The 18,560-nt window shown below is 50.2% G+C and overlaps 1 protein-coding gene and 2 long non-coding RNA genes across 24 annotated transcripts in view; 2 read left to right on the top strand and 1 right to left on the bottom strand.

Annotated features, from left to right (window-relative positions):
* Window positions 1-9,633, top strand: part of LOC309661881 — a 48,719-nt gene extending 39,086 nt beyond the window's left edge. For 15 of the 22 annotated variants that reach the window (XR_014264306.1, XR_014264307.1, XR_014264308.1 and 12 more), the window contains one exon: window positions 5,457-5,981. This is a non-coding gene — a long non-coding RNA (uncharacterized lncRNA). Of the gene's footprint in view, window positions 1-333; window positions 434-1,082; window positions 1,582-1,865; window positions 2,049-3,663; window positions 3,773-5,456; window positions 5,982-9,203 lie in introns of those variants that run through there. The other 7 variants (XR_014264323.1, XR_014264320.1, XR_014264321.1 and 4 more) reach the window with 7 other exon arrangements.
* Window positions 1-15,599, bottom strand: part of LOC309661506 (uncharacterized protein) — a gene marked incomplete at its 5' end in the record, with an annotated part of 243,732 nt that extends 228,133 nt beyond the window's left edge. The window contains 3 exons of the mRNA XM_082463190.1: window positions 14,975-15,303; window positions 15,445-15,495; window positions 15,594-15,599. Of these exons, the coding sequence (XP_082319316.1) occupies window positions 14,975-15,303; window positions 15,445-15,495; window positions 15,594-15,599 (386 nt within the window). The remainder of the gene's footprint in view (window positions 1-14,974; window positions 15,304-15,444; window positions 15,496-15,593) is intronic.
* Window positions 15,600-16,026: 427 nt separating this feature from the next.
* On the top strand, window positions 16,027-17,563 carry LOC309661893. Its single transcript, XR_014264344.1, has 2 exons — window positions 16,027-16,263; window positions 16,418-17,563. It is a non-coding gene; the product is annotated as an uncharacterized lncRNA (long non-coding RNA).
* Window positions 17,564-18,560: the final 997 nt, after the last annotated feature.

The raw sequence follows: 18,560 nt of genomic DNA, 5'->3' as shown, positions 1-18,560 counted from the left end.
CACAAAATCCCCATTCCCTGTTAAATAGGATCTGACTACCACCAGAGTGAGGTGGATGAGCCCGGGCCAAGGGGGAGACTGACACCCACATCCCCGTCACGGCCACCTGGGTACATCCCTGGGCAATGCTATCCGATCCATCCCCACTCCAGAGACACCCATGAGCCCGGTGCCCAAACCACTGCTGTGTAAGTCGGTGCCTCTCAAGGCAGTGTCACCTGAGGGTGTCCAGCAGGGCTCAGGCATCAGAAGGACATTCTCGCAAGGCCTGACTGCCCCTTACCAGCTCTGGATCTTGGGCAAATGAGTCCGTCCTGCATTCTGCCTCCTCAGATGCAAAATGCAGACGATACCAGGACAAGTCCACAGTCCCTCATCAAAACCCAAGGGTCAGATGTGCTTCAAGGTTCAGAATTGTTCAGATTTGATAAAGGTAATAGAGTGCCTATGCATTATAGTAATACCCATGGTGGGTCTGTCACACAACACATCAATACGAACATTCAGACTAAAAAGGATAAACAGTTTAGGTCAGATTTTGCCACCAAATGCATTCATTGGGTTAAGCTTACCCTCTACTTAGTTATGAAATAATTTTGTTTGCAAAGTTTTGCTGTTGTTCAGAACAGCCGTGAAGACATTAAGGCCCTGTAGGATTATTGTTGTGTGGATTAAAACAGTTACAGTGCCCACCGCCTCTAGCCATCCCTGCACCTCAGGCCCACTTCAGTCCTCGTATTCATCACACTGAGTTACAATTCTCCTAGGTCTGTCTCCTCTTCTAGATCGTGAGCATTTTGTGGTCAGGAATGACAGCTTGCTCACCTGTGTATTCCCAGGCCCATGCTGGGCACATGTCCATAAATGTGTGCAAAACACAAGTTACTTAGTCATCTAAATCTCTCCACCTGCCTGCCTCCAAGCAGGTGGAAAAGCGCACCCCAGAAGTGCTCCCTCCCTTGCTCCTGAACCCGGGTGCACATCAGAACATCAATCTGCCTACTCAGCATCATCACGACGGTGCGGGAACCTCCTTGGCACTTTCAAATACTTTTTTCATAAACCCAATTCATGTCCACTAGGAATGGCCCTGACCAGGGAGAGACTTGGGAGATTAGAACTTTTGCTAATCAGCAAAGCTATATCTGAGTCCAGACTCTTGCCTCCAGCCTTTAGACTGAAGAAGGACCTGGCAGCCCCAGGGGGCCAAGGAGGCCCACCTGTCTGTTTGCTTCTCCGGGAGCTGCTCCCACACGTCGTGCAGTCTGGGCACAGCACCAATGCGAGCTCTGCTTTCAGGACTTTGCATCTCTCTTTCTCTGTGAAGACTCCACGCCTGCCTGGGTTTGGAAGGCTCTCGGCTGCCTCTTCACACTTATCTCTGAATGAGAGAAACCCAGCCCGGCTCCCCTGAGCAAGGCTGAATGAGCCCCGAGATCTAAACTGGCAGGAGCTACAGCTTGAGAACCACTCGTGCTAAAATGGAGAGGGACTTGGAGAGCGCAGCGCCTTTTCAAGAGAACGGAGAGGAAAATTCAACAGCAGGAGGAACTGAAACAGCCACTTGGATTACTGTCCTAGGTGAGGGTGGTCACCTGTGTCACGTGGTCACCTTTGTCACGTGGCCACATTGACAGGATGCAGGTTAGAATTAAGCCCACTGCCGCCCATCGGATGCACAGTGAACATCTAGAGCGTCTCCCCAATGGTTGTCATCTCTTGGTGGGTCAGAATCATTTACAAGGGTCCTTGTATCTCAGGTAGCAGAGGAGCCTAGGTCCAGGACGCCCCTAAAGTGTGCCTTGTCCCAGGCAGAGCTGCACTGCCTCCCCGCCTGCCTGGTCTAAGAAGTATTTGCTCCTCAGCAAATGAAGACGACTGGAAAGCCCCGACCCTCAGAGATGAAAGGGGCCCGAGAGAAGGGCTCCACCGACCTCCATTCTTTGAATGGACACGTTTCCTGAACGCGGTCACGTCTATACAGCGGATTTCCTGCACCAACTCGCTGTCTGGTCCTGGGAGCGATAATAATGATGCCACCGCTACTCGTACTGGGGCTGCCTTCCCGGAGGGGAAGATCGGGCAGGGGAGGCGCTGAGGCTACGCAGTTGGCTGCCGCACCTGAGTCCCCTCCGCAGTCCTAAGAAAGGTTTCAGGGCCCTCTTCCAAGCAGGTGGAGGTTTCTGCCTAGGGCTGTTTGTTTGAGGCTTTCTCCTGAGTTTTTTTCACCTCTTCTGAACAGCCTTCCACCCCAGGGATGACCCAAGCACCTACCCCCACCCCGCCCCGGGGAAACAAGCTCACTCCACACCACAAAGCATTCCGGGTCCGGGTCCGGTCCGATCACAGGTTCTCCTTCCGCTTTAACTCTCCTCTCTCCAGTGAAACTCCCACCCCCTCGGGCTCAGCCCTGTGTAAGAAGCTGTGTGCTGAGAGAGGAGCCCCTGCAGCTATTCCCATTCCCCAAATGCTGCCTCTTATCAACCCTAAGGAATCTCGGGCTAGTGGAATTGGAGGCAATGTAACAGCCTTGCACCTGTTCTGAGACGGGGCACGTGTGTGGGGATGTGACATTAAACTGCTAGGGACACAGCATCACTCCCAGGTCACCTGCCTCCGGGTCAGAGCACCTCCAACCCACAGGGTATAAGAGCTACCCATGGCACCTGTTAAAATGCAGAGTCCGGGTCGCTCCCAGAGGTTCTCATCCTGTAGGGCCTGGGTGGAGCTCCCGTCTGGGTAGAGCCCCCTGATCTGCACGTTGCACGAGCAACTCAGATGACCCCCAATACACAGTCCGCAGACCAGCCTGAGAACTACTGCCTCGCTCATTACCTATGTCTGCTTCTCAGTTTCTACCCCTTCCCGCTTCTGAAAACTGACCCTCACAAATGTTTTCCTGCAAAGAGCTGGGGGCAGTTGGTAGGGGAAAGGTGGCCCCCGAGGTTTTCCATGAGGACGATGTAGCCAGAATTACCCCAACTAATACTGGATACTTAAGTATATACAGATGCAATTGTCTTGAATTTGCTTCAATCTAATCCGAAAGGGGGGGGGGGAAGCTATAAAGGACATTGCTAGGGTACCTGATGACATTCGGCTATCCACTGTGGATTAGATAATATCAAAAAGTTGGGACTTCCCTGGTGGTCCAGTGGTTAAGACTCTGTGCTTCCAAAGCAGCGGGGGCCAGTTCCATTCCTGGTGGGTGAATTACGATCCCATATGCTGCTGGGCATCGCAAAAAAAAAAAAGATAATATCAAGGTTAAACTCCTGGTTTTGAACATTGTACTGTGGTTGTATTCTTATTGTTAGGAAATACATACTGAAGTATTTAGAGATAAAAGGACACAATATCTCTGACTTATTCTCAAATGGCTCAGAAAAAATAGTAGTCACACATATGTATACATATACACATAGAGAATATGATAAAGCCAATGGGATAAGATGGAAATTGTTCAGTCTGCGTAGAGTAAATGGGAGTTCCCTGTACTGTTCTTACAACTGTTCTATGTATCTGAAATTATATATCAAAGTAAAAAGTTACCAAAAAAAAAAATCCCCAGGTGAGGGGTGGGTGTGGGGATAGAGACTCCATTCTCTTTACTTTTATGTATGTTTGAAATTTTCTATCATTAAAACGATTCCCTGTACCAAGCCTCAGGTATGGTTTGAGTGGCACCGACCCTGGGCTGCTGGGAGCCTAGACACCGTCCACAACATCACGGGCAATGACCTGTGAGCTAGGAGTACCGCCTGGATTAGCGGTAAGGTCCTCCACGTTCTGTCCTCCCAACTCCCAACACTTAGCGATACACCTTCACAATCTGACTTTTCCAATGTTATTTTTTTCTGATGATTAATATCAAATCTTTCGGGCGGAATCTTACATAAAGGCAATTATAAACTAGAAAATAAACATCACCTTTTAGACACACATTGCCTCTATCACAAAAGAAGTTTTTATTAGGACAGGTGATTTACTTTCAACCCCAGAACTTAGATTGGGCCCTAATACCTTTCCTTACATGATTTAGGATATAAATTTAAGCCAGAATGACTGACTGATTTTTTCAAAGTTCTCATTCAGTTAAAATAGAAAAGGATAGAAGCTGAAGATTATATGAATCATATGATAACAAGAAAATGCATATGCAGAGATGATATTAAAAATATTTGAGTACACCATAGGGAACTATATTCCATATCTTATAATAACCTATAATGGAAAAGAATCAAAAAAGGAATATATATATATATATATATATATATATATATATCTCCAAATTACTTTGCTGTATATGTGAAAGTAACACAATATTGTAAATCAACTATACTTCAATTAAAAAAAAACTGACAACCCACAAGGGCACCAACCAATCAAAACCAATCAGAACAGATTTATTTTTAGATTTAAGCCCTGCAGCTGAGCCAGGTATTGGCCCTTTAGCTCTTGGATTGTTGGGAATTCCAGGAGCACCAGGGAAGGCACAGTTATCCAATGATTTTAACCACTGGGCGAACACTGACTGACTACCAGCTCTGTGCAGGAAGGAATATTAGCTCTAATAACTATGGTTTATTCCAACCCTCCTGGGAGCTCTGCCAAGTTTAGGTTCATACCCAGTCTATGCTCAGAGGGTAGCTCCAGATGGAGTCAAGACCCTGGAGTAATTCAAGCAGAGCTCAAAAATGTTAATGACTCACCCACTTGTCAGGAGCTAGGGAGCCAAACACAATGGATTTGGAGGTGGGAGATGGGAGGGGGAGATATGTGGGCATTATTCACACTTGCTAATAAATACCTTCTTTTGCTTATAGAGACTCTAGGGCAAAACAAATGCTTTCAGGGACACTCCAGTGACTCACAGGCTGAGAATAGAGACGATCTTCATTGTAACCATCTGCAAAAGCTTCTTATGAATGTATTTATTAGAGGAGGGAACCGACAAACTACTCCAGGAAAGTTACATTTTAGAAATTCATTTCTAATTTCATGCATAGAACTTTTAAAGAAGTAAGAGTATTTTCCACTTCTACTCATGCCAAGAGAACATTAAGTTGGATACACTACTTGGGGAAAATCACAGCTGTTCCTCTGAGTTATAAAAGGTAGGAGGGTAGAGACAAGGTCTCTGTTTTTTTACACAGTGCCTGGCTCAAGACCATAGCAAATTAATTGCCTGCTTGATAAATGTTTTTTGACGATGAGGTGGAGGATGCTTTGGGAGATGGCCTTGCTCATTCAGGTCACAGGTTGCATTTACAGCCATTGTCTCTTTAGGGAACCGAGCTAAAACCCATACAGCCAAATTGCGAGGGCATGATGGTATGCACACAACAGTGATACAGGAAGAAAACAAATTTAAACCTGAGTTCTAAACTCTATTCTTGTAACTCTTCATTCCCAAGTCCACTGGTATTTGATTTTTTTTTTTTTTCCATTTTAAGGGCAGGGCTTCCCTGGTAGCGCAATGGTTGGGAAGCCGCCTGCCAATGCAGGAGACACGGGTTCGAGCCCTGGTCCAGGAGGATCCCACATGCCGCAGAGCAACCAAGCCCGTGCGCCACAACTACTGAGGCTCGCGCGCCTAGAGCCCGTGCTCCGCAACAAGAGAAGCCACCGAAGTGAGAAGCCCACGCACCGCAATGAAGAGTAGCCCTGGCTCGCCGCAACTAGAGAAAGCCCGCGTGCAGCAGCGAAATCCCAACGCAGCCAAAAATGAATAAATAAATTTTTTTTAAAAAAAGAGTACCTGCTGGGTGAGATTAAGTGGACTTTTTTTTTAAGTGGACTTTTAAATGCCCTTTTAAGTAAAATTTGAGGCAAGAGAACAGAAATCTGACCGTGACGTCATCACTGACGTTCTGCGTCACCTGAACGATGAAGACAATGACCAGCCAAGAAAACCATTCATCAGTCTGAGGAAAGTGTGTCACCATGGAAAACCTTGGTAAAGAACACATTCTAAGTCACTCACTGTCCATCTTTTTCTTTTTAAATCCATTCTCCCACAAGGCATTTAACACTTCCCTGTGCCCAGAGCAACCTTCCCCAGCCCCGTCTCACCGCATAAAAACCCAGAGGAGTGATAGAGAATTCTGCAAGCTCCCCACTGAGGTCAGGGTGACTCCCAGATGGACACGGGTGCAGAGGGGCATGCAGATTCCTGGGGCACTGAGAAAGGCTTCTCTCTCCCCAGTCCTTTCCCCAAAATCACATGGAAAGTTCTCTTACAGGGGCAAAAACATCTTTAAAGTTAAGAAACAACATGAAAACTTTCCTTAGAAAGAAAGGCCACACAAAGATTAAACTCATTCATTCGTCTCCTCCTGCATCCATTCCCCCAGCACAGTGTATGTTGAGCAGAGGCCATTGCCAGGCTCTGGGGAGGCAGATGTGCCATGGGAGAGCTCAGAGCCTCATGGAAAAGGCAGACGTTTACAACTCGCTGAAATGACAGCAGGACTGGAGACAAGCGGAGCGGGTAGGGAGTAGAGGGGAAGAGCGTGCTAAAATATGAAATCAGAGCCTTTCCAGGGAATGGAGGTGACACCAAAGAGGGAAGGTCATGAGAGGGAGTAAAGGCAGGCCCTGGAGCAGAGGTGTTGGCTGTCCCAGCAGCCATGCCCTCTTCTCCCTTCCCCCAGAGCCTGGGTTTTGTTTGGCTCTTAACCCCCGCCTCATGTGGCATGTGGCTCAGTGGCTAACACTGATTATCCTGAATCCCTTGCCAGTGATGGTTTAACAAGGGACTTGGGACACAATCCTGCAAGTGAGACTTGAGGAGACATCAGCTGTGAGATGACCAGGAGAGAGTTTCTCTCTGATGAGACTTCAGGAAGGGGCAGCCTCTCTCTTCTTCTGTAGGACACTGTTGTAACTCCTGGAACTCTGGCAGCCATCTTGTAACCACAAGGAAAACTAAATGCCACAAGGCCACCATGGCAGAAATGAAACCTGCACTTTGATGTTATTACTGAGTCATCCCACAAGTGCCCTACCTTAGGATTACCTACCAGTGAAATTAGAAATTTTCCTCATCTTTTAAGCCATCCTAAGTTGAGTTTTGTGCTACTTGCAGCCAAAAGCATCCTTTGTGGAAGGTGGCCCTTTCCTGAGGCCCCCTCGCCTTTACCAGTTCATCTGGTAAATGAACTGTTAACTGTTTTACCAGTTAAACAGACAAGCTCAATTCCCAAGGGCCATGCACAGAGACTTCCTGTTATTTTTCTCCAGCTCTACTCATGAAAATAAAATTAATTTTCTAGCCCATGAATTAAACATCACTGCTGCCGGCTGAAAGATTTTAGCAACAGCCTTTTGTTGGCAAGAGAAGCAGGATCCCGACATGTTCTAAAATAAGCTACAAGGAGGCAGGAGGGGAGGAGGGGAGGCAAAGGGGAGGAGGCCATTAAACGGAAAAAGAAAGAGTTGCCAAATCCCGCCCATGTGCAGCTTCTCTGACCCGTCGGCCTGTGGCCTGACTTGAGGGAGTGATTCTCTAAGTTCACTGCAGATGGGTCACCTGGAGACCTTATCAGTGCAGGTAGTGATTCAATAGGTCCAGGGTGGGGTCTGAGAGTCTTTCTTTTTAACAAGCTCCCAGGTGATGTTGCTGGACCACAGCCTGCAGGGACCCACAGAGCCCTCCGTAATAAGCTGCAGAAATGGGAAGGAGGACATTGAGGAGGGTAGTGAGAACCAGCTGTTTAAGCTCAGGTTCAAGGGAGGAAGTGAGGTGAGAAGAACTCCCCTACACACCTGTACCTTTGAGAAACAGAGGAAAGAGGAACACAGGAGGAGGAGAGAGCCCTGGGTCTGGTATGCCTGTGCTATTATACCCTTGGGGCATTTTAGTAATTTAGTCCTGGGACAATACCCCTGAATCTGTGAGATCCAAGGCCCAGCTGAGACATTATTTCTAGCTCTCCCTCAGCTCTGGCCAGCCTGAGGGAGGTGCCCGGCCCCACTGCACACCTGCTCCAAGGCGTCTGCCTCAGGGTCCTTCCCGAAAATCTTCAGACTCACTCATCCCGCTGCCATGTGTCTGGTCTAGAAGTTATACACCAAGAGCCACTGGTGTGTGTGATGGGTGAGAGGAGGTGAGAGGCAGGTAGAGGCTGCAGGGCAGCCCCTCCGAAAGCCTGATCTCCTCCCAGTCTTCCTGGTCCTCTTGAATCTTCCTGCCCTGGATCTGGACTCTGATCACCTTCAGCCTCGCTGAACCACCAGGTCCTTGACTGGCTCTCCCCTCTCCCCTGGGGAGCTCTGTAGCCTGTGGCTACAGTGCCATCTCACCCAAACCCCTTGGCCAGCCAGCCTCGGGCCTCCTGGAGGCTCAGTCCAGCCACCTCCTCCCCCGGGAAGCCCCCCCAACTCCCCCAGGCTGGCACCTGCAGCTCATGCTGCCTTGGCGGTTCTCACCTGTGCACCCGTCTGTCTCTCCAACTGGCCTTAAGTGCCGTGAAGTCAGGGATGGTGTCGGTGCCTGGCAAGTAATGGGTGAGTAATAAGCATAACTGAATATGGATAAGGGAATTAAATAATGGTTCTCAGCCCCGCTCTGCATCAGAAACACCTTAATGCCTTTTTCAAAAAAGCCAGGACCTCACTCCTAGAGATTCCAGTGCAGTAGGTCCGGGTGGGGGGGCGCCCAGGCTTCTGAATATTTTAAAAGATCCCCAAGTGATTCTGATATCCTTTGACAATAGTTGAAAAGGAAAAGAATGAATGAATTAGTGGACAAGTGAATATGTGACTGCACGTGCAACTGTGAGGCTCTCTCGTGGCCGTTCACACTCAGAGTGAACAAACGGCAGACGCTGATGAAGGAGGATAGCGGGTCCCTGCTGGGATGGCCACCAACCCATTGCCAGGGAAAACAAAGTCAGAAAGCAACTGCTTTACCCCTGACCAGGGCTTTCTGACAACCGGGGGGTAGCCGGAACAAGTCCCAGCCACCAAAGGGGGAGCTAAAGGAAGGGAAGGCGCGAAGGGAAGCACCGAGGGCCAAGTGCCTCACTCTCGTTCCTTTCACTCCAGCTGCGACATGCTGCTGGTTGTACCGCTCTTCTCACTGTGCAGCTGGGGACGCTGAGGCTACGGGGGGTGAGCGATCTGCCCAAGGCTATAGCTGGGGGGCTGGGCCTTGAACCCAGATCCTCTGACTCTAACGTCCATACTCTTAACCCCAGGGTGGCACTTCCACAGAAGCAGGACATGTCACAGCAGAGGGATGGCGAGACTGCACACCAGAGACTACAGAATGTCAAAATAAATGCTCAACAAGAATAATGCCAACCAAAGACGATGTTGCCTTTTATAAAAATTCAGGGAAACCACCATGACTGTGTCACCCTTTTGTAAATCTCTCAGTGACTTTTCCAAGCAATTATTATGATGTTATACAATACACAAATCAGGACAAGATGAGAACTAAATGTTACACGAGGTCAGGATAATCTATTTAGATTTAAAGGCTATGCTTTATATTTGAGCCACAAGAACTCCAAGTCCCAGACAAACAGACACGGAAGCCCTGCAGGTTCCCTGATGCCTGGCCCACGGTGGGGTTGGTAGTAACAGAGGGCACTGCATGTCTATCCTCTGGCACCAGTTTGACATTTGCCCTGATTCTTTTTTTTTTTTTTTAATAAAGCTTTTATTTATTTATTTATTTATGTATTTATTTATTTATGGCTGTGTTGGGTCTTTGTTTCTGTGCGAGGGCTTTCTCTAGTTGTGGCAAGCGGGGGCCACTCTTCATCGCGGTGCGCGGGCCTCTCACTATCGCGGCCTCTCTTATTGCGGAGCACAGGCTCCAGACGCGCAGGCTCAGTAATTGTGGCTCACGGGCCCAGCCGCTCCGCGGCATGTGGGATCCTCCCAGACCAGGGCTCGAACCCGTGTCCCCTGCATTGGCAGGCAGATTCTCAACCACTGCGCCACCAGGGAAGCCCTGCCCTGATTCTTAAAACAACTTTCAGATCAGTATTACCATCCCTATTTCAGAGACCAGGAAACCGAGGCTCTCACACTGGAAAGGGGCCTGCCAGAAGTTGAACTAAGTGGCAATGCTGGGATTCCCGCTCTGGTTTCCACTCTGCAGAGCGACTTCACATTTCAGGATGACAGTGCAGTTGTCAGTGACCTTGACCAGTGTTAGAAAAAAACCGAGTTAATAATGTTAACCTCAACCTATACTTATACTTGTTGGGACTATTAAGCCAGCAAAAGCACACCATTCTCTCGGGTTTCGCTGCACTCCACCCAGCCTTGGGTAGGGCTCTTAGTGCTTGCCTGGTTATTAAAAATGCAAGAGTTGCAACCATGGGCTGGGAATTACAAGATTTAAAAGGAAGATTCATTTATGTTTTTCAGTTTTTTAGTAGTTTGAGCGTTAAAGATTTAAAAAAAAAAAAAAGAATGGGGCTTCCCTGGTGGCGCAGTGGTTGAGAATCTGCCTGCCAATGCAGGAGACACGGGTTCGAGCCCTGGTCCGGGAAGATCCCACATGCCGCGGAGGAGCGGCTGGGCCCTTGGGCCACAATTACTGAGCCTGCGCATCTGGAGCCTGTGCTCTGCAACAAGAGAGGCCTTGCTAGTGAGAGGCCCGCGCACCGTGATGAAGGGTGGCCCCCGATTGCCACAACTAGAGAAAGCCCTCGCACAGAAACGAAGACCCAACACAGCCATAAATAAATAAATAAATAATTCCCATTTAAGAAAAAAAAAAAGATGATTCAAGGAGACAGAAACGGGGAAAAAAGTCAAAACTGAGACCCTAAGACATTTAGGAGAAATGATTTGGCCCTGTTTTTACAGCAATTTAACTGGCTCTGCTCAAAAAGCCCCAAAGAAAACACTAAAGACCAGGTGAGTTATCAGCTGAACAAAAAGATTCTTCTTTACAAAATAATGGCCTTCTGGAGGAAAATAGGAGGAAGAGAGGATGAAAGAGAAGGGAATGGGGGAGGGAGGAGGGACAGGGGGATCTGTGTTCATTTCTCTTTGGAGACTTTGAGAAAGAACCCTTGTTTCCCAAGCCAAAGCAATCTTTTCTATGCAAGAGAGGCAACGAAGCCATGTTGTGTGCCAGCTTTGTAGAATTGATTGTGCTGCAAGAGGGCCTTTTTTCCTTCTAGTAAAGAAAAAAAGCCAGTATCAGGACCAATAATAATAAGAGCAGCTAACAATTACTGGACATCAGCCAAGGTCCAGGCACTGTGCTAAGTAGTTTACACCTATTATCGAATTTAATTCTCACAGCCTCATGAGCAAGAAGTATTGATATACCCATTTTACAGGTGAGAAAGCTGAGGTCTGGAGATGTTCATTTGCCCAAGGCCATGCAGCTGGTACGTAAGTAGGAGAGCAGGGATTCACATTCTCAGTTGTTTCTCTTCTGAGCTGTGCTCACCCTAGAAAACCCGGAGGTAAAACAGAAGTCCGTGGCCACGCATTCTGGGAGGGCGTCAACAATGTTAGGGATTTGGTGGAAAAAGAAGCCCAACAAAGACATCAGGACCATCGAAGGTGTGGATTCAGGTTACCCAAGGCCTGACAGAAGACAGCTCATCTTTGGGCAACTCTCCGAATTGGACAGAATCTGACTGATGGACCAGTACCTTCCAAACCCCAGCCTCTCCTGACCCTCCCTCCTGCTAGACTGCCTCGTCAATTCCTGCCACCGCTCAGATTCCTCGCCATAGGCTGTGTGCCAGCAACCTGAAGGGCACCAGAGAATCCTGTCTCTTCCTTAGCAATGGTCACATTTGCCCTGGGGCAAGATGGAAGGGAGCAGGGCATGTTAGTGTTTTGCATGCCTGATACTGTCACTGAAATGGTCATGATGTCACCAAGGCATATTTAGGGGACTCGGATGACATTTCAAGGGAAACCAGAAAAGTCCCTCATGTTTTTGGAAACCAGTGGCCAGAATGCCTGGAGACAGGGCAAAGCTGCTGGGAAGGGGCACCAGGACTCTGACCTCGACACCACAGCTGCAGCTCCTCACTCCCCTATTCCACTCGTCTTGGGAGTCAGGGCATGAACGAACTGCCCCTTTGGCCAAAAACCCTCAAAGCAGGCACTTTTGTGAGCTCAAGGCTTCAGGTGAAGATTTTTCCTCCAGCTGGAGGGCGTGTTCTGTGCTCAAAAGTCATAAACTCATCCCTCAGGACCTGTGGGCACCAAGAGCATTCCGTTCTGACAGCCTGCCCACTCAGAAAACTGCAAGGGTAAGAAGAGAAAACAACTTGCTCTGGGCCCAAGGAGAGTCATAAAAAGGTGGGGAGTGAGGCAGTGGAGGAGGTCTGGACTGAACAACTTGATGGGATCTTTCACGGATGACATTTTACTGCCACGCAAATTACTCTTCGCACAACTGAACACCTAAAACATCCTCTGCTGGGTGCTCTGCATGGATGCCTCCTGTTTCCAGGGCAACCATACCTGGGGTGGAGGGTGGCAAGCAATAATAGATGGGCTAGTTAAGCCTACTGCCTTGACAACTCAGGTCCCTGAAGTGGACGAACAGCCCACTGGTGCATGAACTCAGTCCGAACACTACACAGAGCCAGTGGGAGAGATGATGAAAAGGGCATCCAGTGGGGAGAAATTTGAAGTTCAAGGCACCAGGGCTTTCAATGAAAATAACCCTGATCAACAGTCTCCCTATAGATTCTAGCCATCAGCACACTGATCTTAGCTGTCTCTCTCCCTCACTTCTTCTCTCACAAGCTATCCATCAGATAACATTCACTTACTTGGAATGTTTCTAAGTCACAAGTTTGAATCTTGAAACTACAATATCCACCACTGTCGGCTCTTTTTCTGTTTGTTTGTTTTTTGGAGGGGGGCAGCAATGAAACCCAGGTAGGAAGTGAATCAAGATTCAGGGAATGGAACTGATGAAAAGTAGCTAAGGCAATAGACTATGCAGGAAGGCACAAGGATGGGCTTGGCAACATCACCCACAAAGGGGAACCCAGAGTCCTGCAGTGTGTTGACTTCTCCGGGGAAGCTAAAGGATTTTGAGGCCGAGGACGGTGTCTTCTGGCCGAGGTCTTTCAGAAGAAAGATTCTGTCTCCACCACAGTGAGTGGCCTGGAAAGGGCAGAGGTGACTGGCAAACCTGGAGAGGAGACCTTGTCCTTGTGGCTCCTGGTGGGATGCCAGAACCAGCAGATGGGTGGCTGTAAGGGAGGGAGCCTGTGGGTCTGTGGAGCTCCAGGCATGTAAGACAATATTTTAAGTGTTCACTTCTCCCTGAGCTCTCTGACACTGGGCTATTAAAGCTCAGCCCCAATCCCCTGGAGGCAGGTGAGCTCTGAAGTCCAAAGGCACAGTCCTGCCCCTGCAGGGAGAAGGAGTGGGGTGGAGAGGGAGCAGCTCCCTGGAGGATCCAGGGTAATAAGGGTTTTGGTTGGCAGGTGGGGGGAGTGTGTCCATGAAGCAATGACTGAGCATCTCATGATCTAGTCATCTGGAAGTAAAGGAAGAAGGAAGACAGGGAGAATGAAACCAACACATAACAGTAAAGAAGATGGTGGAAAGGACACTGAATTGAGGCGGTGTACTGAGCAGGGGAGGGCTGAGCAGGGAGGTTACCCGAAGCTTAGGGGGCTCTGGGAGGCTTCACAGATGCCCACAGACGCCCCGCCCCTCTCATCATTCCTCAGCTCTGCTCAGCCACACTCCCCTAAGAGGCCCCCATCTTCTGGAAGAGTTTGCTTCCGAGAGCAGGGACTGCAGAGTTTCAGGGGAAGGCTTGGAAACGAGCGGCCCCATTATGAACCCAGGCATTTGGAGCTGGCACTATGCTAAATAAGACGCCTTGCAGAAAGAGGTTTTCTTATTTTCTTCCTTCCTCTTCCCCTCTGGGAATAAAAGTAGGTTGTGTTTCTCCTGCCCCCGTTCCTTGGCGATCTCGGAAAGGAGAGCTGAAAGGGCTTCTTGGATCATCTCGTCCAACTCTCAGCCCAGGATATCAAGGCCAGCGCCTTTTGTCCCGGCTAACGTGGCCACTGCAGGGACTGAGGCCAAAACCAGTTGCTGGGGCAGGGGGTGTTGGAAGTGGTTCTGAGGTCAGCCACTGGAGTCACGTAGGGCAGGCACTCGGCCCCCGGGCCCCGGGAGGTGGGGGGCATTGGGGGGGGGGCTCCTGGGCTCCCTCCCATGCCGGCAGGGTTGCGGGTGCTAGGAAAGAGGGTGGCGAGAGGGAGAGCTACAGGTGCGGTGACAGACAGGCACTGGTCAGAAGGGATAGGTCCCGGAGGGGATCTGCTCTGCCACGGTCTAAGCTTTGTGCCGGGGGGCAGAGCGTTCTCGCCGCGGGGTTGGTGTGCTCGCCGAGAAACTTCTGGGACCTTAGAAGTGCAGCTGGGCACAAGAGATCACGGAGCGGGCAGGGATGGGGGCCTTGAAGGGGCAGGAAGGGAACTGGTGTCTTCCATCTCCTGCGCGAACATCAAGACTGATCCGGTGCCGGGTCTCTCCACCCCCGCTGCAACTCCCTTTCTTGTCCTGAACTCGGCCCCAAGGTCCGTGGCCCACAGAGGAGACTGAGAAGCCGAAGGGCGGCAGAAAGGAGCGCCGCTGGGACCCGCCTGGGCGACACAATCATCCCATCGGTCTCCCCGCCCTGGAACCCGGGTTCAGCCGGTGCGCCTCTGCGCACAGCGGTGGCGCCGAAGGGCCCCGAGTCCGTCCAGGAGCCGCCAAAGGCACCTACTCAAGCAGACAGCGGAGGAGGCAGAAGTTGAAAATACCAGCACAGAAATACCTGCCTGTACCAAAGGCCGGACGACTGCAGGCCGGGGGGCCGGGGCGCGTGGTGGGGAGGCGAGCGGAGAGCGGAGGGGGGCTCCACACCGCCCGAAGCCAGCGGCGACCCGCGCCCCCGCGCGCCCCGCCGCCGCCTCGCCTCGGTGCCCCGAGCGCAGGGGCCGCCGGCCGGACTTACCCCACAGCAGAGTGAGCGGCTGGGCTTTGGGGATGAGCGCCAGGGAGTACACGGCCCCCAGGTGGAGCAGGCTCATCAGGAAGACGTTCCTCCAGACGATGTCCTGCCGCCGCCCGCGCGCGCCGGGCTTCTCCCGGCCGCCGCCGCCGCCCTCCGAGCCCTCGACCCCGAAGCCCACACGGATTTCCTCCTTGGCGGTGCGGAAGGGGACCTTCCCCTCGTCGGCGGCCGGGCCTGGCATGGCTGGGGAGAGGCGGGCGCTCGTGGCAGCGGCAGCAAGCAGGCGAGCAGCTGGCGCGGAGCTCTCTGGTGGGGGCGACGGCTTCTGCCTTTTAGGAGGGGATTTCCGCACCTCCCGTCCCCGCCTTCCCCGGGCTTCTCTGCTTCCTTCTCTCTTCTTCTGGCGTTCAGCGCGGCTTAAGGATGCAAATCTTGGCGCCCGGCATCTACTGCTAGCGAGTCGCCCCTACCGCTGCCGGGGCTGAACTCTGCGGCGAGGAACTGGAGGTGAGCGCCAGGGGCTGGAGGGGACGCAGGGGGGTGGGGGAGGGGGCGTGGAAAAAGCCGAGAAAGCGGCGGGGGTGGGAGCGCTCCGAGGGAGGGAGCTGGGAAGAAAGACCCGCATAGCTACAGCCAATCAGGATCGCCTGCGGGGCTCTTAAAGAGAAAGGCGCCCCCTGGGCCTCCGCTGCCCGGGCTCCCCGGGGCCGGACGGGGCAGCCTGCTCGGCAGGCAGCGTGCAGCCTCCGCCCGCGGGTGGGTGAGCGGTGGCTCCCGGGTCAGGGAGCCTGCAAAGGGGCTCACAGCACTTCTGCAGCTGTTGTTGTGTGTTTCTCCGGTTCCCAGAAATACCCTTCCCTTTTGAAAAGACTTCTTTTTGCTTTGAAGCTACGGGCTGGAGGATTTACAATACTTGCCCCAGGTCGCAACACAAGCTAAGGCCAGATCTGAGTTGAGAATCACAAGTCCCTGTGTCTCCAGGTTCCTATGGCTCCTTGGGCCTGGCCGGGGCGGGGGGGGGGGGGGGGGGGGGGAGGGGGTGGTGTTGCAGGCAGCCGCTCAACTCTTTTTTTTTTTTATAAAACACCTTTATTGGAGTATAATTGTTTTACAATGTGGTGTGTCAGTTGCTGCTGTATAACAAAGTGAATCAGCTATACGTATACATATATCCCCATATCCCCTCCCTCTTGCGTCTCCCTCCCACCCTCCCTATCCCACCCCTCTAGGTGGTCACAAAGCCCTGAGCCGCTCAACTCCTTATTGGACAGCTTGCAGCCAGACACACAGTAGGTGCTCAAATAATGCCTATTAGATGATGAATAAATGGTTTGGGGGCTGGTTAGTATACAGTAGTGCGCCGCCACTGCGCGGCCCATCGGCCACGCAGCTGTTTGTGGCAAATTCTCCGCTAACCAGTGCGTTTCTGGACTGTCTCCTAAGCCTCGAAGTCAGCACCGTTGAGATGGAGCTTTAGAAAAACATCACCCAGAACGTTCCAAGGAAACTTAACCTCAGAAGAATCGTGTCTGCTCATTCCTCCTCTCCCAACGCAGATAATTTAGAGCTATCCAGAGGGAGCCCTGATCGCACAGAAGTGTAGAGGAGGGTGAGCTGGCCGTGTCCCAAGCAGCTGTGGCTGCACCTGCGGCTGATAGCAGAAGGACAGGGGCCAGGAATGGAAGCTAGGGGCTCTGGATTCTACTTCTAATTCACTGTGACCCAACTCAGTCCTCTGGGGACAGATTTCCTTACCAGGATCTAAGCTTTATTCTTCTTTCCAGCTTGCAAAGTCTATAAATGTGAGTTTGAAAGGATACCATTATGTTGACAAAGAAAGCTGATTTTTGGATCAACTTGTTAGGAATCCTTTCCAGCGTCACAGGAGAGGGAAAAACATTACCAAGGATTGACTACATGAAAGGACCATACATGAGCATCTCATTGTTAGTAGACCAGAATCAGTCCAATCAGCCAGAAAAAACAATACCTAATTTAAAACTGAAGCAACGTATGTGGCTTGTGGAATGGTGGCCACTGAGCCAGTGTTACGGTGTTGCTTCAGTTGGAGCTGAAATTATAGAATGAAGGGACACTTGCCCGGCGCCCAGATAAACGCCGGCCCTGTCATTAGACCAGTGAGACAACAGAACATGAGACTTGAGGGCATAAACTTCATCAGCCTGCTCAACCTTGGCTTTATAATGAACCACTTTTTCTTCTCATGCCCCCTCTGCTCCCCACAGCCACCAGACCCACATCTTCCCTGTGGTTCTCTATTCAGACTGTCCTTTCTCTAGGGGTGGAGTAGTTGCTCTGTCAAAAGCCTCTCTCTGGGTTATTGTAATGACTCACCACACCCTCACTCTAACCATTCAGTCATTTGTTGGGCAGGCTGTGTGCACCAGTCCTGCTATGTGCCAGCACTGGTGCACACTGGGGATACGAGGACGAATAAGGTGTGGTCCATGCCCTAAAGGAGCTCCTCATCTAGGAGGGAAGACAGATCAAACAAGTGTTACCTCTTGGCTATGAACTGGGAAGGGCAGGAAGGTCCAGTCCGTTATCAGAAAAAAATAAATAAATAAATTCTTGTTAGGCATCAAGTGTACATACAAAGAGTTCAGGGGAGGCAGCAAAACAGTTCTTTATGTGGCCCCAGAGTACCTTATCTGTTACATAAGCTACTTCATCTTGGCTCTATCTTAAATGAATATCTTCCTCTCTTCCTCCCAACAGGTCAGACTGGGTGTGGCCAATCATTTCAGTTGGTTGGACTCATGATAGAGAAGGAGATGTTTTCATCTGTTGGAGGTGGGAGGACGTGCTCTTCAGGCCTTTCAGATGCTGCTTACAGAAGGATGGCTGAAGGACATTAGCCCCTCCAGATCTAGCCTCAGAGTGACACCTCTACACATACAAGGTATAGTCTTGAATATCCCCTGTGGCATATTATGCCGTCAGGGCTACTGTCTCTTTTCTCCACCTTACTAAAGACCCTAGTATATTTTCTTAGCTTCTGGTCAAGACCCTAGAAGTGGATGGGTATTCATCTCACTCATGGGACAGTAACCCTTATCCTGTCAAACAAAGAATTACCAAAAATGTGAGAAGACCTATTAGAGGTATGTGCAGGAATTAAGTGGGGCCATGAAGAAAGGAGTAGTTAATTCACACTAGAGGGGAGGAGGCGGGTGATATCTGGATAAGGGTTTTTTTTTTTTCTTTCTTTTTTTTTTTTTTTTTCATGTAATGTCTGAAACATTTATATTAACATATTTCCATACATATTTCCATACAAATACAAATATAAGATTTTTAGAAATTTCATGTAATGTCTGAAACATTTATATTAACATATTTCCATACAAATAACCCAATGAAAGTTTAGTATTAGTTGTTTTGTTTGCTTTTTTATACTGCAGGTTCTTATTAGGCATCAATTTTTTACACATCAGTGTATACATGTCAATCCCAATCGCCCAATTCAGCACACCACCATCCCCACCTCACCACAGTTTTCCCCCCTTGGTGTCCATATGTCCATTCTCTACATCTGTGTCTCAACTTCTGCCCTGCAAACTGG

This window comes from Balaenoptera physalus, assembly GCF_965194825.1.
Source record: "Balaenoptera physalus genome assembly, chromosome: 5".
Taxonomy (NCBI): domain Eukaryota; kingdom Metazoa; phylum Chordata; class Mammalia; order Artiodactyla; family Balaenopteridae; genus Balaenoptera; species Balaenoptera physalus.
Note: the sequence above shows the minus strand (reverse complement) of the source record. Positions and strands in the feature narration are given on the sequence as shown.